Below are 26,009 nucleotides of genomic sequence, written 5' to 3'. Positions count from 1 at the left end.
GCCTGAAGAAACAGAAGCTTTGGCCAGAATGCTTATTACCATGACAATCTAAGCAGTCAAGAGCTRGGGGCTCTGTGGGTTTTATCAGCTTTGCTACCATTTAGGACATGTTTTGTATCTTTGCGATAAGAGCATCATGATTCAGGAGATCTCATTGTCCCTGCAAGACTTTTAGTATTGTATTACCTGAAGGGGTGGGGGAAACCCTGTGAACTTCATCTCTATTTTTATAGCATCTTTGCGTATTTATGCATTTATGGTATATATTTTATGCTATGGTTATGTTTTTTATAACATTTTTAATAAATTGTTGAACATCTGTATAAAAGTTAGATTCTGCTTGTAGTTTTGAGGCAAAGCTTGGGAGGAAGGGAGACCTGGCCAAAAAAAAATCCATAACAACTGCTTCCACCTCGAGCAGACTTCTGATAAGGATTTTTCCTTCAGAAGGAAGGAGAAGAGCTATGGATGAGTGGTTTATGGAGACAGGAGTGAACCCTTTGTCTGAGCAACCTGCAGAGAAGGTTTGCGGACATGGCCCTCTGTGGGCACAGGCTTTCCGCCAGGCAGCTACTCTGCTCCGGCAGAAGCTTTGGCTTCCTGTGAATGCGTAATGAAAGCAGTGGTAGAGGTAACACGGTGAGAGATTTTAACTCTTCAGGGGATCTCCATGCCCCTGTGGATACGAACAATAGCGTGGAGGGAGCTGCTCTGTGCTTCCTGTGCCCCGTCCCCGCCCTGGTGTTCATAGCAAATCGGTGTGGGGTTACTGCAGCACATTCATAAGCAGAGACATGCACGTACACACACACACACACACACACACACACACACACACACACACTCCTATCTGAATTAGAAAATAAAATTATTGTTTTAACCAGTACCTTTTCAAAGGTAAGAACTGAAAAATTGACCCCCTCACCTCACGACCAAATGATGCCTTGATAGCCGAAGCGTTTGATAATCTGGTTGATAGCAGAGCCCACAAGGTCATTGGTATAAAACTAACTCAGCAGACTTCTTTCTGTCTCGGTCTGCTCTTTCATGGTGTGTGTGAGAAAAGTTGCTGTCACTGGCATTTTTACACTAGCAGGTATCATTGTAGAAGCCAAAGCTAATCTGTACTTTCATCTCTCAAAAAGGATTAGTCATTGACACATAGTGTACACCGGGAGACCAGCGACTTCCCGGGGACAGAACTTCTCCTTTAACCTTTTTTTTTCCTTTTTTTTCTTTTTTTTTTTCTTTTTTCATTTTCTTTTAAATTCACAATTTTAAAATCACAATTCTTGGATTGTTGCAAAAGAGCAGACTTGGAAGAATTAAAAAGGAATAAAGACTTGAAGTCATGAAGTCCCAGAGTTCCAGTTCAAAATACAAATTCACCTATGAACTCTTGTTGTTTAAAGAATCAGCTGATTGTGTTCATAAAAAAAAAAAAGTTCTGATTTTAGTTCATTCTGACAAAGGCAGAGATATTGTATTATCAGTTATCTGTTGCTTTCCAGTAATTCCATAGTTAGCCTTAAAGGGCTTGTTGAGAACTGTGTGAGTTTGTCAAMGTATCAGAGGTTTTGGTTTATTCCATTAACCTGAAATTCCAGGGCTTAATTGTGTAAGCTTCATTTGTAATTGAAACACTTACTAATCACATGGAATCATTAATAAAAACAAACAACAAAGAATGTCTTTCTGCACAGTTGTAGAGAACGAACCTAAAGTCTCTGGTACAAATGATGATGAGGAGGAGGAGGAAGGAGAAGAATTTGATTTTGATAGCGGAGATGAGATACCAGAAGCAGACAGACAAGCCCTTATGCCACCTCCTCCTGAGTTTGGAAATAACGCAGAGCATGAAGAGGCTAATGTCACAGGTAAGTCAGCCTGCCAGTCGCCTAGGCTAAGCGGAGATCAGACTGCTGGAGTGGAGGAGCCTTTTTCCGATGATATAATTAAATATTTGTAAGAGTGCCATGGAAATATTATACAAAGATTTCCATGGAAAGACTATACAAGTGTTTCATTTATTCCTGCTAGTTATACTTGTGGTAGATTTGACATTGCGAAYGAACAAATTGTGTCATTTCAGTGAGGTTTCCCGTCTGTCTGTGATATCCAAACCGGCGAACTGGTCTCACTCATGGTGCTGTGCTACAGGGAAACTTTTATGCCCTTGCAGCTGCATGTGGGTGGCTTGAGATAAGCCTTCCTCACAGCCCACATGCTGCTGGTTGCTGAAGAGTACGTATATATAGAAATCAATGGCATCAGAACGTTAGAAGTTTATTCATAAGTTTATTCAATATTTGAAACCTTTATACTTTGTTATAACACATGCAGATGTTCCCTGTGCTGAGGTATATTCCGGAAATCACTGAATTCTGCTCAAACCTACAGCAGCTAATTTTACTGACTTCAATCCAGTTTCCTTTTGTAAATAGAGTCTTTGTGCTAATAGCAGTTAGAGACAGATAACTCTTCAGGTGACTATACAGTTTGACAGCCTGGAACTTAAACAGTCCCTTGCTGTGAAAATTTGTATTGTTGCTCGCTCACTTTTTTGTGAAGTTGCAATTAAATCTCAAACCTTTAATTGCTTGGGCTCCAGTTCTGCAGCTGATTTTGAAGTGGCCTTTGGTTCCACTATACCCCAGCTAGTCTCAGGAGATATCAGAAAATTTGTATTACAGGAAATAATTTACTGTTAAGGAGGAAAACTTGGAAAAGTTCTTTCCCCTTTTCTTAGAATATTTTCAGGAATGTTCTTTAAAGAGTGAACTTCTAGTAAGCTTTTTCTTTCTTCTCCTTGTAGCTATTATTGAAATATTTATTGATTCATATATGATACAAATTCTTCTAGAATCCTAATTTCAAACTTCAGGTTTTAAGGTTTTCAACCATGTGTTCACTGAGACTCTAATCCTCTGTCAAGCTTCCTCCTATACAGAATTTAGGAGTCCTGGAATCAAGTTTTTATTCTTCTGCAGACTTTCTGCATGACATATCTGTAAAATGAGGACAATAGCACTGCTTTACTTTGTAGGAATTTTGTGAGTTATAGCCTATAAGCTACTTCTAAAGTAAGGGTTAAACATGAAAGATAAAATTTTCCTTTTTGTTTTTCATCTTTCAAATAAAGGGACTGATGATTTAGAGAAAAATGAGAAAATACAGACATCACAACCTGCTGCTGAGGGCACTCCAACAAAAGTAAACCCCTATTCAGTTATAAATATTTCACCAATCCAAGAAAAGGATCCATCTTCATCACCGGAACCAAGTCCTCAAGATGAAAGTATGAGTCCTAATTCATGCAGTGGATACTCTGTTCCTGTACCTTGTGGCTATGCTGTACCATCCAATTTACCGTTGATACTGCCAGCATACTCCAGTCCTGTTATAATACGCAGTGTTTCTGTGGATGAAGAAGGTACKGTATCTATCAAATTTATTTTATTGAGAATAATCATTGTTTAACTTAAGGTAACTGTACTTTCTTGTAAGTGCTTGTGTAGCACTATTCCTTCATGTCTATGGGAGATTTTGTGTCAAAATTGAAGAAGAACTCTAGTATCCTAGAGTAGGAACTAAAACTTAGAGTCAGATATTGAAGAAAAATGTTGGTTTATTTAAAAAAAAGTTCTTGTGGGGATCTGCTTGCAGTGTTAGGGTTGAGATATGTAAGTAAAGATGCATGAGAAAAAAAAATATAGACAGAGGCAGTTCTTTCCTTTTACTTAAATGAGTGATGCTTGATCTTTGATTTCCAGCACCATATTATGACAGATAACATGAATCAGGACTCTTGTCTCATCTTGCCATTAAGAATGATTAATGTTGATCTCTGCTAATGACATGAAGTAATTTCCAGATCAATAATTCGGTTCTGAGGGTAAATGTTTTTTTTCACAAACCTTTATCATGTTTTAGCTAGGTCCTGGCAGAGTTCTTGTCCCTTTTTATCCTTTTATATGCATTTCTCTTTTCTTTTCAATCTCAGTGAATTTCAAGTTGCTGTGGGTTTTTTTTTTCCCCTCAGTGATTTGACAGATTCTATTTGTCCTTTATTTGTCCTAATTTTAAGATAAAAGGGAAAACCGGCAAGGAAATAACTATTTTTTGTTTTAAAAAACAGCAMTAATCCCCTATTTTGTAACCAAAAATTGGGAAAAATTAACAGCTTAATATTGAGAGATCCAGGAAGAACAGAATCCATACCATATCCTTTCTTGTATTTTGAATGTACTGTTGTTTCGCTGGCAGCAATTCTACATAGTGATACATTTTCTTGCAGCCATTGCTGTCAAATGCTGTTAGCTGTACTAGCAGGTAAAAACAAATGTCTTCGGGTGTTTTTTATTGCCTGTAAAGGAATATATATTTCAGAAAGTATCATTAAATATATCAGACATTATGATTTCCTCCTAGTCTAAACCACAATGTCTTTTGAATTAATGCTTTCATTCACAAAAATAGTGTGAAAAGAAACTCTTAAAATGTTTTAGATGTGTTCGCTTAGGGATAAAAATGTTGTACAGAAGTAAATGATTCATTAGCAGTTTTAGTAAAATCAATTTCATATGCTCAGACATACCGTTTAAAGCACACTTACGTTTTATTTCAAGTATTTTGATGATCATGTTTTGTTTCTACTTATCAGGTATGCAGTCAGCAACTGAAGAATGCCATTGTAGTTCTGTAACCTCAGAGGATCTCCAAAATAGGTGATTTTTTGTTCAACACAATTTAATGATCTGTAAAACCTTAATTCCTTAGAAAGTTTGCATTTGATAAGCCAAACGTTTAATTTTTTATTTCTAAAATTTTTTTTGTTTATTTTCACTTTCTTAGCTCCACAACTCTGCTTGTGTACCAAATTCAGCAGTGATCGAGGTCTAATATGTACAGCCTTGCATATTTTTGAAGGAATAAGGTTTAACTTTATAGAATTATAGCAATGTTGACTGCAAGAGACTTCTGGAGATTTCATAATCCAGTCTCCTACTTTACAGCAGGAGTGCTGCCAACATGAGATCAGATCAGCTATGGTTTTAGTATTATCTCAAAAATCTCCAGAGAGGGAGATTCCACAGCATTTGTGAGCAATGTCTTCACTGCTGCATGATCCTTTTGGTGAACAAACTGAATTTTCCAATTTTCAGTTTGCTGTCACCTCCCCGATTTATGATTTGACACTGCAGACAAAACTTTTATCACATCTGCGGCTCTCAGGTAGTTGTAGATTGCCATTGGGTCACCTTGTACCTCTTTTTCACCAGATTAAATAGATCCATCTCTTTCAGCTTGTCTCTGTGTAGGCCATGTGCTTTAGTCTCCTGACCATCTTGGCAGCCCTCTCTCTGCTAGACCCTCCCCAATTTTTCCATATGCTTCTTGAGATGAAGAGCCACAAATCCTGAACAGTGTATTCCATGTGCAGCCTCTCCAGTACCAAAAACAGGGGGATAACTGCCTCCCTCAGTCTGCTGGCTGCATAGCTTCTCATGTAGTGCTGCAAGTCTTTTTTACAGTGAAAGAGCAGCTCTCATTTCATAGCTTTCAACAAGATAGATTTCTGTATTCTGGTAGAATAATTCAAAACCAAAGCATTTCTGTGAGAGGGGAAGTGRTTTCAGTTTCTTGACTAAAATGGTCAGAATAGATTATTAGACTCTGAATTCCTTCCTGAAGTAGCATTTTTTAGTAATCTGCAGCCTCAGAGTGAGAACTTGAAGGCATTTTTTTTTAATTTTCTTGTCTTTACAGTTGTTTAAAAACATTATAGCGTAGCTTTTAATGCTTTTATTTTGTGGTATTTTTTTTTTCAAGTGAAGATAATCAGGTCAAGAGAGAGGATGATGCTTTGGCCAAGTGGGTTGCAGATCCAGCAAATACAGCATGGATGGAAAGTAAGTATCAGTGAACACTGAAGTACAACCAGTGAACACTGAAGTACAACTTTAGAAGAAGGTTAGTTTTAAGTTGTGATCAACAATGTGTGTGTTTGTGTGTGTGTGTATATATATATATATATATATATATATATATAGTGTGTGTGTATGTGTATAGTGTGTGTGTATACAGATTGTGTGTGTACATAATGTGTGTATATGTATATGAATGTATRTAGGCATACAAACATGAGTACATTTTAGAAGGATGTCTGTATTCCAGAGTCAARTTTTACCAGTTAAACATATTCAGTAGTATAATATTTTAATGCAAGATTAACATTGACTTTTGCATGGAATACTTTTTGAAGTCAAGGGAATCATATGCCACTGTTTAAGGCAAATCATTTGACTCCACTGGATGTATAGATAGTAGGAATTTGCTGAGGTTCACAGTCTCCTTTGTGACTATATGAGTTTGTTCTTCTAATAGTTTCTCAAATAAGTTCTTGGAGAAGGTGCAAGGGAAGAAACTCTTCCTTAATACTTCTCCTTGGCTCTTTGCTGCAGGTGTGTTTTAGACCAGAATAGAGACGATGTAGTTTGAGGGCAGATTTTCCTGGCTATGCTCAGCTCAGACTAAGTGAGGGTTCCCACTGAGCTGGAGGTTCCTTTTACATAGCATTTGAAACAAATGAGGAATTTGCATCATCATCTCCAACTGCCTATTAACATACTAGAATGATCATTACATTATTTCCAGTTTGGTTCTTTTTTTCGAAAAAAAATGTTTATTACAGCTTCTTAGAACCAATTAGTAAGGCAGCAAGCAGTGCTCAGCAAGTGCAGAGCATACCATGGTGCTGTGAAAAGGAGGGAAAAGTGTTGGCTGCGGAAATGGGTTTCTGTTTCCAGACTCACAAAGGTTATCATAAACAACACAGGAAACACCATTTTACATTTCTCAAATATCTTGTTATTGTACATTCCTTTGGTATTTGATTAATGATAATTAGATATACTAGCAAAATGTTGGTGGAGAGTGGGTCGTATCTCCATTATATTTGTATGTGCCAATATAACCAAAATTCATGGTTGATCCCAATAAAATTTTATGGGATTTCTCACTTCTCTTTCTTGTTTTACTTTTAGACCCAGATGAAGTAATTTATGATGATGTGCCCAGAGAAAATTCAGACTCTGAACCAGGTTTGAGGTCTTTGTAGTATAAATGATGTATATCTATTTTAAGGTGTAAATGTAATATGATCTCTGTGAGTGTACTGAATATACATATTCACTAAATATATATGTACATGAAATTAACACTGTATCAATAATCAATGGGCCTTGCAAAATTCTAAACTAACTCTTAACAGAATTTATATGCACAGACTTCCTGTACTATTCTATTCAAAAGCTGGATTCTACTTTATTGTACAGATACTGTTGAGTTGTGGTGTTTCATGTATTAGAGAAAAGACAGAATTATAGTTTTGGATGYTGTAGCCATGGTGACCTAGACAAAGCAAAGTAAGTTGGGAAAGGATATTTTTAAGTAGATCAACCAATTTATGATAATGCATCATCATGGTTTTACAGAGAACTGCTCTTTTCAAAGTTCTGCTTTGCATAAAAATACCTGATAGATGAAAAACTGTGTTAAGATCACTGAACATCTGTTGAAAAGGAGATTCAGAGAGGCTGTTTACTGCCCTAACTGTGACTGCAGGAGTGTTTTACTTCAGCTTCAGAATAGTCTAGCTCCTTATTTTATGTCCATTTTTGGAAGGGCAAGAATAGTTTTCAAGCAGTTATTGGAGCCAAGRTTTTGTCTTGACTAGGAACAGTGGAACTAGAAATCAAGAAGCTTATTTAAGCAAGGACTCTCGAAGATTTACTTTGCAGTTGTTGGTCAGAGCGAATTCTGTTCTTGGAGCTTTTTTGGTGGTAACAGATTTTGTTTGACTGGACTGGCTTGTTAGGAACTTAGCATCTACTTTTCTTGCCTCTCTGAGGGTATGGGYGTTTGCTGAATTTGACTATAACCATGTTAATGATTCTAAAAAGCACTTAAAAGCTGCAATATTTTCATTTCTGGTTCTTTGTACAGTTCAAAACAGATGTTCAGCAAATTTTATTCCTGCAATGTTTCATTTATTATTTGGATTTATTACATTAATGACTTTTTTTTTAATTTCTGGAAAGTTCCTGAGAAGTCCCTGGGCAGGGATATCTTCCAGCTCAGTCAGGAAACGTGTACATGGCAGCTGGGGCTGACTTGCGGAGGTGAACAGGATGTGRAACAAAGCTTTACTGAGCATATCAATCAGAATTTTCAGCTTAACCCAGAAGTTATTAACCCAAATTCTAGCTTTCTATCTCTATCCACAGATGTTGAAAGATTCTGAGAAAATATGTAGTGAGGGTAGTATCACATTTATGTATTCTTGGTCTTTACRTTTTGTATGGTTAGATTGTATGTTTTAACAAGAAAGCACACCTGTTTCACAGACATCTCAATCTGAGTGCCCYATTCTGCATTAGAGTGTGGGCAAGATACATCCACTGCATCACTGGGTGTATTCTGCCACAGTACTGACATTGCAAAATTTGGACTTGTATCATTACAATGATCTTTTTAAAAATTTTCATTGTGTTAATTGCCACTAAAATTTCTCCTTCAGGAAGTATATTTTAAGGACAACTTTGATATGCACGGAGATTAAAAAACCCTTTGCTTTTAATTATCCCAAATTAGAGGCGATTACTTCATGTTAAYTCTAAATAATATCATTAATGTTAATATAGGAAGATTATTACTGATAATAACATAATTTTTCAATCATAGAATCATTAAATTAGGCAGATATGTAAAACATCTGCTTCTTTTGAATGTGTATTTTTTTAAATTTAAATACAGTTGAAATTCTAGTCTTAAAAGCATAAATTTTATTTACTGAGTTATGTGATGAAGCTTTAAATGCTAAGTAATAACCTCTGACAACAGGAATCCCTAAAAATGTCTACACTTCTGTAATTGTAATGGGACGAGTGGTTGTGTATTTAAAGTACATGCCTGTTCCCTAATAAATAGTCGATAATAAACATTCTTCCATTTTATTTCAAGTTAGTTTGTCAAATCTGATGCCTGTGCCAACTAAAACAACAGCTGAGTTAAGGATTGGAAAACAGAAAATAAAGCTATTAAGAATACTTCCTTAAAATAACATGGAGCAATCTTGTAGCAATCTTTTACATTAGTATTTTTGAAACACTTTTTCAGTGACTTTAACTGGTGGTGCTTTGGTCAGCCTTTGAAATAGAGCTTTCTCAATCTTAAAAAAACTAATATTTCAAGCTTAGCTAATGGGAAAGGTAGCATGCAGATGTAAGAACTTCCTAGTGGCTGGTAGAATACYGGTATAGTTGCAAGAATAATAATTATGAAATATCTTAGTTTTGTTATATGCTTTTTGCTAATTGGATCTGCTCTGTTCTGATGTAAGTAGTGATGTTTTCATTTGATTTTTCACAGTGTTTCAGCATTTGTTATTTGAACTGATCATGCAAAAAATCCTAAAAATAAATGGCAAGCTTTCAAATGGATGGTTGATTTTTAATCTGTAGAGACCCAGGTTCACAGATACAGTTTCAGCTTGCTCTGAATCCTTTCTAAAGCATATCGTGGGATTTGGACAAAACAATATAGTTTGAGTACGGTACATTTTTAAAGGGATAGGAGGAATAGGGTGGAATAACCCCATACTACTTAGGGAGGAATAACCTGTACAAGCTGGGGGCTGACCTGCTGGAAAGCAGCTCTACAGAGAAGGACCTGGGAGTCCTGGTTGGACAAGTTGACTGAGCCAGCAATGTGCTCTTGTGGCCAGGAAGGCCAAAGGTATCCTGGGCTGCATTAGGGAGAGTGTTGCCAGCAGGTYGAGGGAGGTGATCCGGCCCCTCTACTCAGCCCTGGGGAGGCCTYATCTTGAGTGCTGTGTCCAGTTCTGGGCTCCCCAGTCCAACAGAGACATGGGGCTACTGGAGAGAGGCCACCACAGAGCTRCGAGGATGATCAGAGAACTGGAGCATCTGCCCTACGAGGAAAGGCTGCAAGAGCTGGGCCTCTTCAGCSTGGGGAAGAGAAGACTGAGGGGGGATCTTCTCAAGGTGTACAAGTACCTGAAGAGAGGGTGTCAGGGGGATGGGGACAAACTCTTTTCAGTTGTCCCATGTGACAGGACAAGAGGCAATGGGCAGAAACTGAAGCACAGGAAGTTCCACCTGAACATGAGGGGGAATTTCTTCCCTGTGAGAGTGATGGAGCACTGGGACAGGTTGCCCAGGGAGGTTGTGGAGTCTCCTTCTCTGGAGATCTTCAGGCTGACCTGGATGCAACCCTGTCTACCATGCTGTAGGTGACCCTGCTTGACAGGGAGTTGGACTAGGTGATCTCCAGAGGTGCCTTCCTCATGGAATCCCCTCCAATTCTGTGGAAGGGATCATGGTGTGTGCTCAGAACACTGGTCAGTCTCCTGTTTAGTATCCTGTTTCAACAATGAAGACCTACTTTGGCTGTCTGAAGACTTCATCATTTTATTTCTATTAGGAAGTGACCATACAAAAGCCTATATATTTTTTTATAGTACATAGTGAACAAACTTTTTGATGTTTAAACAAACAGTAATTTCAGTGTAGCTTAATTTTTTATTTTGGTATAATTCTTGCAGAGGAAATGATTTATGATGATGTTGAAAATGGTGATGATGGTGGAAACAGCTCTCTGGAATATGGGTGGAGTTCAAGTGAATTTGAAAGCTATGAAGAACAAAGTGATTCTGAGTGTAAAAATGGAATTCCCAGCTCCTTTTTGCGAGGCAACCATAAGAGACATGTATGTATCCCCACAGTGCTGCTYAGTGATTGAGATTATTCTGATTTTCAACACCTGCCTTTCTCAKCTGTTTTTTCCTTCTTTTTGGTGCACTTTCATATACCAAGAAATCTTTTTTTAAGAGAGAAATGAATCAGTGTGGGAGTGACAATTCACAACAAAATATAGCAGGGAAGAGAAAAGATAAAATTGTTAAACAGAAGCTCCATAAAAAGAAATCYTCAAATTAAATAAAAATGGAATTAAAAATGGGATGACTTTTTTCTCTTGGGCTGTTCCTCATCTTTTCTTCTTTTGCAGCTGATAGATTTATGTAAGTGATAAATAAGTGTGAAGAATAATGTGAAGAATGAATGGGGTAACCCTGAGAAAACTCGGTTTGGGATCTCTCAGGTGCTCAAAAGTGTTCCCTATCCTTTTATCTTAAATCTGTATCACTTTTGCTTGGGGGTGATTATACTTATAATAATAAAATTATGATCTGAGAGAAGCCTGTACCATTTAGTAAGGATAAAAAAGGTAACGTGGTGGAAATAAATTATCTGCACCATCTCTGGGTCCTCTGGTCTAATASCTTTGGCTGCCTCTCTGCTGTGAGAAGCAGAACACTGATGGTGTGGTATATGCTGGCAGGGGCTTGATTGTGCCTCAGGAACAAATCTTGACTTTCATAGGCTGCCTCGGCTCCTCTCCTTGTGCCCTTTCTCTGAGCAGAAAGTCCCATTTTGGGAGYCAAGGGGTGCACTGTGCTTCCTGCTGCGAGTCCCTGCTCTGAATGGCCGGAGGACTGAGGTGCRCAGCAAAGCCTCGCGCAGTGTCCTGCTTCACTTAGCAAGGGAATGGGGCCCAGCCCAGTGCCTGGAGTAACTGAGGAAACCTCAGCGATTCTCTGGTTTATACTACCTAGTAATAGGCATCTGTGAGTTACTTCTACCTGATACCATCAGAGTACAAAATGCTTCAGATGCACATAGGATGGTTTGGAGGTGGTAGAGTAGCACCTATAGCCGGGGCAACACAGCAAGAKAAAAGGGAAATACTGCAGGCTGAGAACTGAATCTGTGCATTTTGTCTCTATTTTCATAGAGAAAGGTATGTTTTCTTTCTTTAACTTCTTTCTACTTCTTTGGTTCCAGATATTTTTTGCTCTAATTTAAATACTACTTTTGTTTCCATCTTCATTTTGCACCTTTCTTACAGGGAATGCAATCCTAGTAAAGTTGCACTTTCAAACAGAAAATATATGAGAAGGATCAAAACTAGGGAACTTGCTAAGGATGGGAATACTGAAGAGACACAGACCCATATTTTGATTTTGCAGGTTTCTTATCTCAGTGAAAATAAAAACCTTACTGTATATGTTTCCGCCCGGTACCCACTATCTCCTCTCCCTAACCTCTATCCTTGCTGACAGCCCTTCAGAAATCGCAGAGTGAGCAATTAACTGAAGGACTTGACCCTACTCAAATCAGCACTTTGTAAGTTGAGTGCTGATTTCTTTCTTTTCTTTTTTTTTTTTTTTTTTTTTTTTTTTTGCCCCTGACTTAAGCTGTTTGCAGGTGTTTCTTTCTGGGACTTTTTGAACTAGACTGAAGCAAACTGAATTTGACTTTTGAATACCTTTGGAAGAGACTGTGAAATGCTTTACATGTGAGCATGTGAGTCTTAACATGGCTGCTGGTTTGTTTGTTTTTTAATACTTCTTTTTCCTGTTATTTGTAGCTTCAGCTTCGATAGCAGTTACAGGAATCTACTTACACACATGCACAGAGCAAGCTTTAAAAGTATTAAATAATGTTTATAGATATACTTTGATTTCCCACAGGGAAATATTTGAAATGCATTGAAAGAATGGTGCCAGCAATAGGCGCAGGGTATCTGAGCAAGAGACTGAAGAGCTGTGGGAGAGAAGGGACATGCTGTGGAGTGGCTGGCATACAGCTAGATTTTCCAAACTTGTGACAAAAGATTCATTGCATTTTCCAGGCTTACTACAAAAGGAATTACATTTGAGGAGGATGATGATAAGGTGCCTAGAAACGCATTAGTTGGGGAATGGAGAAGTCAAGAGACGACCTTACCTGGATGAATTACTGGGAGGTGGAAAATAACTAGATAAGGCATTTGCAAAAGGATGAGGAAATACAGAAACTGTAAGATTGTTAGGGTATGAAACCTGCACAGACTTTCCACAGAGGCAAAGAACTTTCCCATCTCTTGTATCCATTCCCTGTATCCACTCCTTTCACTAACTTTCACTTCTCTTCATATCTTACAGTAGATCTTGCAGTATTTTCGCAGCAAGTCTCCTTGTGTAGTCCTTCAGATCTTATGGAGGAACTGGCTTGGCCATTATTATTTGTGTCTATTGAAAAGTACAGAAAGGTTGGCAGCATGATTTTAGTTGTAAGTGGTAATATGATTTCCCTCAAAGTCACTTTTTAATTTTATATTTTTATTTTTTTTTAAATGGTTGGAAAGTTTTGGAAACAATTTAATGTTTCTAAATTGTGAACCAGATGCTGTTCTTGATTATACTGTTATAATGGTGTAATGCCAGAATCACAGTGATGGAGGTAATCAGATACTATCCTATCCTAGTGGAGCTAAAGCTGTACTTAACCCTCTGTGTTCAGCTCAGTAGGCATTCCCTTTCCTTTTACTTTGATCTCTTGCCAGGGAATTCTGTTGACATCAAGCTGAGGATTTTTCCAGTGGATTTCTTTTCTATTATAAGGCACACTAAAGATTTTTATTTTTTTTCTAATAATGTTTCTACTGCTTTTACCAGGCCTCTAAACATTTAACATATTAATTAGGATTCCAAGGCATTTTTTTCTGGATAGTCCCCTTGCTTTGCGGACGGATGTATTCAYGAATGAGGTGGTTATGCCCAAGGTCATATGGTGAGGCTATGACACAGCTGAGAAAAGGACACACGCTTCCTGATTCCCATGCCTGTATTCTATGTACAAGATTATATATTTTCCCTAATGATTCTTGTTACCTAACTCTACTAGCACTATACTTTTCTCAGATGCTAGCAACCTCTGCAGATAGTTCAGCTGGTATTTGCCTTTTGAGTATTCTTCTGTTTCACCTTGTTAAAGGATAGTCAGAAATACACTTTCTAGTATTCACGCTTAATAGAATGATACTCTCAGTTAAAATTAAAACACTGTTTCCAAATGGTTTGTAAGAGATGTGCACTGTGCGGTTAATATGTGGTTAGCTTAGATTAAGTGACTTTGTCTTTACATAGTTGCCAGTGTACCACAAACATGACTGGCTGAGTTTCTGTATGTACAGTGATATGCAGAAGTAACTGGAAGCGCATTCATCGCATTGGAGCTGCCCTGAGTGATTACATTCTCTGTTATCTATGTGTCAGTAGGCAAGCGGGGCAACATGCATGATGTACTCGAATACTTTAGTGTAAAGTTTGCACTACAGGCTTTTTGAAAAGATTGTGTTTTTTTATACACTGTAGCTTTCTCATGACCTAACGCGTTTAAAGGAGCATTATGAAAAAAAGATGAAAGATTTGATGGCAAACACAGTGGGAGCAGTAGAGATTCAGCAACTAAAGCAAAAACATGAGCTGAAGGTAGTGTAGTTAATTTTTGTAACTAGCTATGTGTTAAATGATTGTTTATCCAACATAGGCAATATTACCTTTTTCTTTTAAGTAATAGCAACTTAAGTCAAAATAGTGGGCAATAATTTATATAAAATGAGTTCTAAATGTGCTGAGTTATTATATAGTTTGTTTTAAAAGTACTTTGTCAAGGACTTTTTCCCATGCTTGCTTCGTCATTGTAACAGTTTCAGAAGATCAGATAGGACAYGGTCCGCCCTCGCTGCCTGATGCCCTTGTTGCAGAGCCTGAGCCAGGAATGCAGCCCTGGCGCCTCCATGAAACACCACGGAGCTCTGTAGGGCGCTCATGACACCCCTTGTCCCCATCTGTCCCTATTGGATCGAATCATAGCACTGCGAATCCTCTCCATTCTAAATGGAGCCAATACGAAAAGACTATGTTTTTGCTAACAAAACAAAACAAAAAAACAAAACAAAAAAACAAAACAAAAAACCCCCAGCTCAAATAGAGAAATTGCCTGATTACAGCAAGATAGCTTTGTTTTTGTTCTGATGTGGTTGATGATGTCAGCACAGTTCTGGCTTTTTTTTTTTTTTTTTTTTTTTTTTTTTTTTTTTTTTTTGCTGTGGCTGCACTCAGGAAAGACAGAGTACAAAGCAGTTTTTAATAAACGTTTCTAGCAAAACAACACTTTCTTTTCTTTACATAAAATTTCTTTTTAATGTACTACTTTATTATAAAGTTATGCTTCATAAATCAATTTCTCAATTTCTTCAATTAATGAAATTATTAGTTAAAACGTTCTCTGAAAAATACAATGTTTATTTAAGAATTTAGTTAATATAAGACCGAGTCTGGGAGATTGCCTTAGAACAGAAATACTTTGGCAGAGTTACAGATATATTGTAAGATGATCTAGAACACTGCTAGTTAATGACCTGTTCTTAGTACTTATTTACCCTATAGCATAAAGCTGAGTTCTTGAGACTATTTCAAGTTCAGATGTTTGAAACAAAAGGGTTCTTAAAGCATTTCTACTATTCTGGAGGTTACATAGAAGGTTGCCCTAAGTCCCTTTCTCCGGGTCCTTTTTTTTTTTTTTTTTTTTTAATAAAGAAAAAGTACAGATAAGCCAATGTGAGGTTTGACAGATCTGTGTACTTATCATGTAGTCATTTGACTCTGGGCTATATATTTAGAGCCCAAACTACTTGACAATGTTCTTTTAAAGTTGTGTTGTAGTCCACTTTTGTGTTCTACTTGGTGTGTTTGAATGTGTCCTATTATTCACAGGACATCTAAATTGTATTTTCTGTCTTGCAGATGCAAAAGCTCATGCGAGCTGCTAGAGAGGGTACCAAAGATGGACTTGAAAAAACAAAAGCAGCTGTGAAAAAGGGTCGTTCTTTCATTAGAACTAAATCTTTTATTTCTCAAGGTATGTGTCAATTACCCTGTGTTCATGTTACTCTTTCTAGTTCACACTTGTAGAAAGGAAGTGAATGATCTAGCATTTTTTTGTACTGTAAACTGAGTACTGGCTGCATGAAATCAGCCTATATTGATAAAGCGCCTTGGTAATGGTCAAGTTCAGGTAACAGTGTGGTCAATGTCTCTTGAGTAGTTTTAGATTTGGGATGCAACGACCTGAGAAAACCAAGGACCACACAGAAGGGGTCTACTTGAAAAAAAAAACAGTGTCATAGGTGCTATATAGATATTGGCAAATGGGATTATGGGAATTAGGTTAAGGTACTAAATCCTTTTATTGCCCTCCCTCAGGTGACTCCTTGAGTGACTATTAGCAATATAGTCTGCTGTTATGACACGGTTTTCAGTGGAGTGATAGCTGACTATTTAAAAATCTATAATGAGCAAAGKATAACAACAATTTTCTGTATGTAAGAGGGGAAGCAGGAGAGTGAGAGTCTGCTTTGCCTTATCATAGTTTGATGATTTTGGTAAAAGCTGCTCTTTGAATTGTTAACAGTATACTGCACAGGATAAATGGACCTAAAACAAAAAGCTAAAAGTATTTAAATTCTTTTTCTAGTTAAGAACAGAAGACGGTTCTATGTCATGAGCCGCAGCAACAGCAGCAAGCCACAGTTAATTTTTTTTTTTGGGGGGGGGAGGGGAGAGAGAGGAAGGAGGAGGAGGAGGGTGGGGAGCAATAACTGAATACAACTGAATTTTCCTTCTTCAGGGTAAGTGTGGAAGGTAGTCTGTCTTTCTGCTGAAGTACCAGCTAATTGAATGGCTGTAACCTCAGAGCTCATAAGTTTAAAACCACAAGGCTGGAGTAAGAAGTTTTTAGCAAGTGAGCTAGAGAAAATGGATTAGCATGAAGCTGCATCCTACCTGTAAGGACTAGTATGCATCTTATATACCTATCATAGCCTCTAACTGGTTCTGAACTTGAGTTTTCACAACCAGAAAATAGAAAGTTATTTGCACAAGCTTTAGTGCCATAAATATATCCTTACCCTCTTGCTATTGCTCAGGAGAAAATTATCTTTATCAGCAGGGCCTTACATTGGCTTCAGTTTTGTAATTTCAGCTATAACAGACAGACTTTTTCAGCAATCTGTAGTGCACTGCCAAGTAAAAGACACACAGGGAGGAGGAGGATCTTTCCAGAACCTGAACCTACAGGACACTGAATACTGTGTCCATTGCCCTTACATTTCTAGAGGTTAAGTGGCAGGGATAGGTTATCTATGGATGGTTTAATCTCTTAACCACTTACCAAATCAGCAGGGAGCTGGTAATGAATTGCTCAATTAAGCTCGTAAATTCTACTGCTAATAGAACTGCTTCCCTTAATTCACTTTCTGTTCTGAGCCAGTTTCTTGAGCTATCCCTTCTCAGTTTACCTTTGCTTGAGTGGTTGTGTACTGCCACCTATCACTGCAGTTTGATGGTCCTTTTTACATAAAATTAGCATTGAGAAGTACATAGTGGATCACATAGGCTCTCTTATTCTCATTCCTTACAAAAGCCAATGTTTTCATATGATTGGTTACTTAAATTCTGTTTATAGAGAGCTGAATGGCCTTTCTTAAACTTGATCATATGGCGATACTTAATTTTTTCCTGAAGGTAATTTCAGAACTGCAGTCCCTGGAGCTGCAGTGCTTTAACCCTGCTTCTCGTACTAGAATACGTTCTGGTAGCCCTGTGCTGTGAAGATGAAGGAGTGGTCAGGTAAAACATACATAGGTTGTCACCTGCAATGAGGATTTTATGACTTGGATATATCTTTTGAGATAACTACTTGAGGGTCAAAGCATTCAGATGTTTTACATTACAGTGCCCGTAAATGCGGAATATGATTTCACAAGTACTATAGAATTGCTGGGAAATTTCATTTATATGATGAGTGCAAGTAAGGCTACTGTGTAATTACTGGACTTGGGAGATAGCTTTTGTTTGTTTTTAACCTGTAGGTTGTGAAAGTTGACATACTCATTGTTTGATTATTTGTAGACCATAGATCACCGTGTCTGGAAGAAGAAGAGCTGAATTTATTTATTGATGTAGACTGTTTGCATACAGAAGCAATTATGACACCTATGCCTGAAGGACTATCACAGCAGCAGGTAGTAGGCTTTGGGGAATCTGTTTTTCTGCCTGTTTTTTTCCCTCTCTCCTGCATTAGTGGCTGCCAGGTGCCTTTCCTTTCAAACATGCTTTGGCTTAAATTAAATGGAAATCAAATTCAGACTTGAATGTGTATGAGCATTTTTTTGAAAATTTGTATTTGTGCATGTAGTTGCATGTGTCCTGAATTTAGCAAGAAATGCAAAAAGAAAGAAGAAAGTTGTTTTGCATTATATTGWTATTTTCTGTAATAATTATATTACTTCCTGAATACTTAAATGTGAGATGATTTTGAGAAAAAAAAATGTTCGAACTTTTTCCTTGAGTCAGAAGACATTGCTAGTGGATTTCTATTTCTATTTTAAATGTAGAGAATTTCTACATACTTTTTAAATCTTAAGGTTTCTTCTGATTTAAAAAATTTGCCCACAATAGCGTCAGTTTTACAAAAGAGTAGATCTTGCTGTTCTTCTATTCAGACTCTGTAGTCAGGACAGAGGTCCCTTTAGAAAAAACTGAAATCATCATCAGTGAGAAGTTTTGGTTGAAAGTAATTCTGTGGATTCATGTTATCTTGTTATGCGAGGTAGGAATAATCATATGAGACTTTTAGCTTCTTGTGATGTCAAGTTGGTCAGTACCTTCAGAAAACGGTGAATAAGTCAATGATATTTCTTGAAGAAAAAATTAATTAAAAAACACTTGAGGTGAGTGATACAGTTCTTTTTCTTGAACTTTATTTTTCTAATATTTAATGTGTTCAATGCAATAAAGTGCTRCATCATGTTTGACTACAGCTACCAAGCAGCATTCCATTATTATAAGATTTTGTTATATTKTAAGATCCCAACATCAAACTGAACAATGTATTTTCCTTCTTCCCAAATGTGTTTTAGGGTTTTACTGATTTTTGGAAGTAGTTAAAAATAAATAATAAGTTTTTAACAAATAATAAATAATTTTTTTCCTCTTCATGAAAAAAATCAGAGTTCTCACTTTGATATAAACTTGTAATTGTTGTGGAGGTTGTGGTATGTGTTGTGACTCTACTGATAACACTAAGTGATGTATTTGGTAACTGTGTAACATATATGCTTTGCTTTTCTGAGTTTTCAGTTCTAGAAAAGTCCCTGTTTATGGCAGTAAAACACCCAAAAAAAGTATCCTCTAGGTTCAGGTTCTGGAAAGATTCTTCCTCATCTTAGTGTGTTTATTACTGGGCAGTGCACTACAGATTGCTGAAAAAGTCTGTCTGTTATAGCTGAAATTACAAAACTGAAGCCGACTTGGCAGAGAAAAATCATATTCAACACAAACTGAACTGACTTCAGCTGAGAGACCCGAATAGTCTGGATGGAAAGATGGAAACAGCTAGTTCCATAGTGTCCAAAGAAATGGGAAGATTTCTTAAAAAAAATAAATAAAAGGTAGTCAGATATGAGAGGTCTGTGTGGCACAGAAGAATTAAAATTCCCCACTTCTCTAAGTATTGCAGTATGAAGTATGCAAATAACATAATTTAGTATTTAAGTTTCCCTACATGACAAGCAGATTAGAATACTGCTATTGTCTGGAGATGCATGGTTTTTAAGTTTTGAGAAGAGGTCATGATTCTAGRTGAACAATGAGTGTAATATCTGAAGACTTTAAGTAGTGAGAGGATTTGGCCTGAATGGAAATGAACCCCATAAAGAGAAAAAAAAAAGATCCATTTTGAAAATAAAACAACAGAAAACTTCTATCAATATTGTAGAGTAAGAGTTTTTATTAGCATTTTCTATAATAATGAATTGTGACTGATTAATCGATAGGTACTATGTTGGACCTGTTACTCCCAAGTAAGTATTGGTCAAGGATGTGAAGGCTGATGATAGCCTTGACAACGTCAGTCATATGGTGGTGAAGTGTAAGATCCACGAGAAGTGAGCAAGATGAGTAGCATGATTACAACTCTGGACTTCAGAAAAACAGATTTTGGCTTGTAGAGCTTGGCAGGATCCCATTGGAAGACTGCTCTGGATTGCAAAGGACTTCAGGAAAACTGGATGGTCTTCTGGGATAGCCTCCTCAAAGCATAAGTACAGTCCATTCTAACATGCAGAACATCAAGCAAGCATGGCAAAAGGCCAGCACAGGTGAAGAGGGCTGAGATGCAAAAAAGGAAGTACACCAAAAGTGGAATCAAGGACCTGATCCAAGAGGAATGGAGAGATACTGCCCATGTGGGCAAGCTAGGAAAGCYAAAGCTCAACTGGAGCTGGAACTAGTGAGAGAGATGATGGGCAACAAGAAGGGTTTATGTATGTACCTTGGCAGCAAAAGRAAGGCTAAGAAGAATATGGGCCTGCTGCTTAGGCCCCACCCTGTGYGGGGGACCTAGTGACAAAGGGCACTGAGAAGGCTAAGATGGCTCAATGCCATCTTTGCCTCAGCTTTTACTGGTAAGGTTTATATTCAGGCCTCCAAAACCCCTGAGGCTACATCCAGATCCTCATGGAGTAAAGCATTATTGACAATGAGAGAAGGTATAATTAGGAGATACTGAAACCAGTTGCACATATACGTGTCCATAGAACAAATGGGATGCATTTAAGAGTCCTTAGAGCAAAGCCACTCTGTCATCATAAAAAGATCACTATAATTAGAGGAAAACTGGAAAAAGGTCAGTGTCATACCCATCTTCAAATAGGGCTAGAAGGAAGATCAGGGGAATTGTACTGTCGTCAAGCTGACTTCAGTCCTTGGGATGGTGATGGAGCAAATTCTCCTGGGAGCTRTTTCTGGGTTCATAAAGTAAAGAGAGTGATTGGGAGCCTCCAGCATAGATTTGCCAAATTCAATTTGTGGCTGACCAACCTGAGTCCCTTTGAAATGACTAGTTTGTGGACAGAGGAAGGCAGAAGACATTCCTTAACTTAGCTTTAGCAAGGCTTTCCAGACAGYATCCTGGAGTATCCTTATAGCCATATAGGTGAGATATGGTTTGGATAGGTGGACTATTAACTGGTSAAAAACAGGCTTGGCCCACCAGGCTGAAAGGGTTATAATCAATAGTGCAAAGTCCATCTGGTGGCCAGTATTGGTGGTTTCCCTTAGGAATTGGTGTGGGGCTGGTGGTGTTTATTGTCTTTATTAACAACCTGCATACCAGCTGCAATGCACCCTTGGCACATTTGTGGGCGATACCAAGTTGGCAGGGGCAGCAGGTGATATACAGGAGAGGATGGGGCCGCTGTTCARTATGACCTTGCTGGGGTGAAGAAATGGTTTGACAGAAAACTCAGGCAGTTCAACTGCCTGAGGCAACTCAACAGAGGCAAAACACAAAGTTCTACATCTAGGGCAGAATAACCCTGTGCCACAGCCCAGCCTGGGGTCTGACAGTCTGGAAAGCAGCTTTGGGAGGGTTCTAGTTGGACCAGATAAGCTCCAGAAGTCCTTTCCAAACTAATTATTCTGTGAAGTGTGGGCTGACTTCATGAATGTACTTGTTTTAAACAGTAGATGGCACAACAGCTTTTGCTTAAATTATGGTTCCTGTTTAAGTGCTATATCCCGCATTAAGTCTCAGTCATTTTAGTTTTTCCATCATTTTAATTCTGTGATCAGAAATCTTGTTTATGTTTTTTCTACTTTTACTAGCAAAAATGTGAGTATAAATGTAAGACCTGTACATAAGCCTCTTTTAAGCAATGCATGCCAATTGCAGTAACCTGGAGGCTCTGCTAACTATTTATTTTGTGTATTCTAGAGTCTGGAAAAAAAATTTCTTAAGATATTTATTCTTTTCATAAGAATGAACTATGACTAAACATAGAGGTGTAGCACCTTTACTACAACAGCTGATACAGTTAGAAAAAAACCCCAAGCTTTTAAGCTCAGACTTTTTTTGTCACATAAGAAACTGCTACGTCTAAGTACAGATTAGTTAAAATGAATTTTTTACCATATATTTGTGTCTGTAACTGAGGCCTTAAATAGCTGTAAATTTTCCTTTAAAAATGACARTACTTCACAGAAGATCCTTACGTAACTCTCACATAGCTTGGTAATACAAATGTGGAGAGTTAAAGGCAGCTGTGGAGAAAGCAGGAAGATTTCAAGAGAAATAACTCTATAATTTGAGTTTCATGGTAATTTAGGCTGGCTTAAAATAGTGAAAGAAGCAATTTTGCCGTTCCTTTTGCTTGTGCAGAGTGGTTTGTTCTTGCCCTTGTATCGTCTTCTCCTTCATACAGAATCCAGCTTCTGAAAGCCCTGTGATGAATTGGATTAAGAAATTGATTTGGGTGAAAACAATTCTATAAAAACAGCAAGAATCAGTAACAAGCAGAAGTTTTTAGTTTTAGCCAGGTCAGCTTCTTAGGCCTTCGTCTCCTGTTCCCTGCGTTTGCCTACAACGTGTATTTCAGCTGAATTGTGGAAGYGAGAAGGGGAGGTTACAAATAACTCATAGTTTGTAAATATGAAATCTAGTAGTATTTCCTGGAACTCTTACAATGCTGTCTGTTTTATGAACGTTGGTGATACAGGSTTTTCAGTTGTGCAAGGGAATATTGCTCAGAAAGAATGCTGACTTTTTCAGTGAAAAGGGCAATTTCTGTTTATCTGTCCTTCCAATTAATCCCCAAAAGTTTAGAAAATACAGAAAAATGAAATTATACTTTAAGACTGATTTGGAAAACTAGTCACCTATTTTACTGTAGCAATTCACTGAAGTAGCTGGCATCATCTCTAGTTGTTATTTATGTTAAAGTATAAATTTATGCATCTAAAATTAAAAGGTGTATTTCAAAAGTAAAGCCTGGAATTGCAACAATCATTAAGATTAGAGATTATATAAGTTTACAGTAACTATTGTATTCTTAAAATAATCTTTAAAATAAATAAAAAATATTTTTAAAATAAAATAAATTAAAATATGGCCTATAAAATAAATAATTTTAAAATAATAGTCAATTTGATTGCTTTTGAAGAGGTACACAATTTATTTTATTGCAGTTTCTGAAAAGAAARTGTTTTGTTTCTTTCATTTTATTAATGTGAGAATTTTATCATTAACATTCTCAACCATGATGAACATATTACCTAATCAGAGTTTCAGAGAGAGCTTTGTTCCTTCAACAGGTTGTGAGGAGATACATTTTGGGCTCTGTGGTTGACAGTGAGAAGAATTATGTGGATGCCCTCAAAAGAATCCTGGAGGTACCTAATATCTTTTGCTTTTTAAAATTAGGAAATTTGAGAAGTAGTTAAATCTTTAAAGAATCTGTAATGTGATTCACATGGATTTTGTTGCAGATGCTTCCTGCTAAATATTTGGGACATTTTGTATGTGCACTATTCTATATAAGTGATAGGATTTTATGTTAAAGACACAATTTTTCAGCTTGTTTAAATCTATGCATATGTTTTTTTCAACAGCAGTATGAGAAGCCTCTTTCAGAAATGGAGCCAAAATTGCTGAGTGAAAGAAAACTGAAAATGGTCTTTTATCGAATTAAGGAAATTCTTCAGTGCCATTCGATGTTTCAGATAGCCCTGGCCAGTCGTGTATCTGAGTGGGATTCTGTTGAAATGATTGGTGATGTCTTTGTTGCTTCAGTAAGCAAATGCATCTGAACARATAATCTATTTTTATTTTAAAAATGTTATCCAGTGTCCCTGTCTCTCTGTCTAACTTTATGGCCACTTTATTCCCATATTCTCCAATGCCTATAGCTGCTGCCAGAGTCAGTATATCCATTCTGGTAAGGCAACTGACACCAACACGTCTCACCTTGGTTACCAGACATGGAAGAATTATGGCCAAAATTTTCAGGCTTTGATCAAACTTTCAGACATTTAAGTAAGTGGTTTCTTTTTCAGGGGAGCTAGACATCCAGCAAAATGGGATCCTAGACACAGTTTTGGATGTCAGTGGAGGCCTCTTGATTGTCCAGAGTGCCTGGGCTTTAGCAGACTAAATTTTGTAATTCACAACCTTTATGTCTTCAGGTTCCCATCCTTTGTTTTACACAAAGGTCACTTTTTGCATCATCAGTGTTTCTGTAGAGCCACCAATAGGCCAAGTAGAAGACCTTAGCTCCTAACTGAGGCAAGTTCTTAGCTGTCAGAGGTCTAGATAAATACGCTTTTGGGTGTCATTTGTAGTTCAGGTTTTCCTTTTTACTGTTTCAGTTTTCTAAATCTATGGTATTGGACGCATACAGTGAATATGTGAACAACTTCAGTACGGCAGTGGGGATTCTCAAGAAAACRTGTGCCACCAAGCCTGCCTTTCTAGATTTTTTAAAAGTGAGTACATTTAAACTTAAAACAACTCAGTAGATGWTATAATTAAGGCTGCATAAATGATAAGTTAGGAGGAAATTTAATTAATGGTCCTGTGTATGATGTGACTGTTCTTGTAGACTGTGGATTTATGGATTTCATAAATGGAAGAGAATTCACTTCCACTGCTAGAGTTTCAGAGTAATAACATGGTTTTAGATCTAGGATGTGTTCTGAAGTGCACTGTGGTTTTGTTGTTGAGATCAATTTTATTTGTGTTTGTATGACTGTACTTTGCAGAATATTCAGGTTTTTTTGTATCAGTTGAGTTTACAATAACGGTTCACTATCTGAGGCCTCTTCTTATTTGGGATGTGTTTTACTTCTAACGTCGTATTGTACAGAGTGATTAAGACACATGTGACAGAAGTGCCTGGAAAACTATGAGGGGAGCACCATACACAGGGTACGCAGCATCCATCCTGTGGCTTTTTGGCTTGCTGTTTTCGTGCTGGAAGCCTGGAAGCTCTGTTTGTCCGATTTTCCTGGGGGTTGTGGATTGGGCTGTGCCCCTGAGAGTTGTCAGGTCTGTGGCACTGGTTTATGAAACACTGAATTTTGTTGCCCTAGGCAGTTCATGCAGTGAAGCTCTTAGGTTGCCTTGGAGGACAGTGGGGGGACCTGATTCCCAAGTCTGTCTTCAGATCTTAAAGTTAGCTAAGAACCTTTTGGAGCACAGTAATACCATTATACAGGATTAGGGTCTGTGAGCTTTTGGGCCCACCAGACCGAACTCTCTAGTGAGGTTATAGTCACTTCATACTTGCACTTTTAAAAGTGCAACTTATTCCGAGAGCAGCATAACTTACAACTCTCCTCRCTCCTTGTCAGTGCCAGCCCGGGTGCTCAGAACTGGAGTAGCAACTGGGCTCTGCGTAGAGACAGTAACATCAATACTCTCCTCTGTGCCCTTGCCTACCTGCCGCTAACAAACTGTGGACCAGAATCTTCTCTATGACTGAGTGGGCAAAAATGTTTGTGGAGGTGAATACAGAGAATTGCTTTGAAGCYGATAATTGTAGCAATAAATAGCAATTTAAGCACTACACTTGTTTAATACTGTTTGATTTTGCTGGGTTTTTTTAGTATTGAAAATTTCCTCTGTTCTCYTTATTTTGGGTCAGCTGTGAGTCTGGTCAAAATATTTCCAGTTGAAAGGCTTCATATAAATAGTTATGAAATTTTTCTTGTTTTATCAGCTAGTTCTGATAACCAAAACAGTTGTTACGGTTCTTTTTGAGCGTGAAGAACATTAACAATATAAACCAGTGTTCTTTTCCTTAGTTTCCTTTAATAAAGAAAATTAAAATCTCATTTTGTTTACTTAGCATTGACATTATAGTGCTTTCCTTTTAAAAATGTGTTGGTAGATAAAGGTATAGTCTCTTAGCCCTAAGAAGCAAAAGACTTGCAGTCTCTTAACCCTAAGAATCAGAGCAGCAATAGCAAATTACAGACTGTAAGTAAAGAAATAATTTATTTACATTTTCAGATTTAAGACCCTGAACAGGTACCTTGGGTTTGAGTGGTGGAAGTTCAGCAGATATTTCAGTGCACTACTTATATGAAAAGCATGAATGTACTATACTAATGTATATGTATTACTGTTGAGACCTCACCCAGCTGTATTTATTTAAAGGGATTTCTGTTTAATGATATGCCATCATTTTAATGGTCATTT

At 37.5% G+C, this 26,009-nt stretch overlaps 1 protein-coding gene across 3 annotated transcripts in view; it reads left to right on the top strand.

Moving 5' to 3' along the window:
* Positions 1 to 26,009, top strand: part of ARHGEF10 (Rho guanine nucleotide exchange factor 10) — a 116,850-nt gene that overhangs the window by 29,182 nt on the left and 61,659 nt on the right. For 2 of the 3 annotated variants that reach the window (XM_085303212.1, XM_085303210.1), the window contains exons 3-14: positions 1,704 to 1,877; positions 3,143 to 3,433; positions 4,664 to 4,727; positions 5,833 to 5,912; positions 7,047 to 7,103; positions 10,628 to 10,791; positions 14,282 to 14,398; positions 15,716 to 15,830; positions 17,882 to 17,994; positions 23,123 to 23,200; positions 23,420 to 23,599; positions 24,176 to 24,292. In XM_085303212.1, the coding sequence (XP_085159338.1) occupies positions 1,704 to 1,877; positions 3,143 to 3,433; positions 4,664 to 4,727; positions 5,833 to 5,912; positions 7,047 to 7,103; positions 10,628 to 10,791; positions 14,282 to 14,398; positions 15,716 to 15,830; positions 17,882 to 17,994; positions 23,123 to 23,200; positions 23,420 to 23,599; positions 24,176 to 24,292 (1,550 nt within the window). The remainder of the gene's footprint in view (positions 1 to 1,703; positions 1,878 to 3,142; positions 3,434 to 4,663; positions 4,728 to 5,832; positions 5,913 to 7,046; positions 7,104 to 10,627; positions 10,792 to 14,281; positions 14,399 to 15,715; positions 15,831 to 17,881; positions 17,995 to 23,122; positions 23,201 to 23,419; positions 23,600 to 24,175; positions 24,293 to 26,009) is intronic. The other variant, XM_085303211.1, reaches the window with a different exon arrangement.

This window comes from Rhea americana, unplaced genomic scaffold, assembly GCF_003343005.1.
Source record: "Rhea americana isolate MKP2758 unplaced genomic scaffold, rheAme1 scaffold_199, whole genome shotgun sequence".
NCBI lineage: Eukaryota > Metazoa > Chordata > Aves > Rheiformes > Rheidae > Rhea > Rhea americana.
This window is presented reverse-complemented; position numbering and strand designations above follow the sequence as displayed.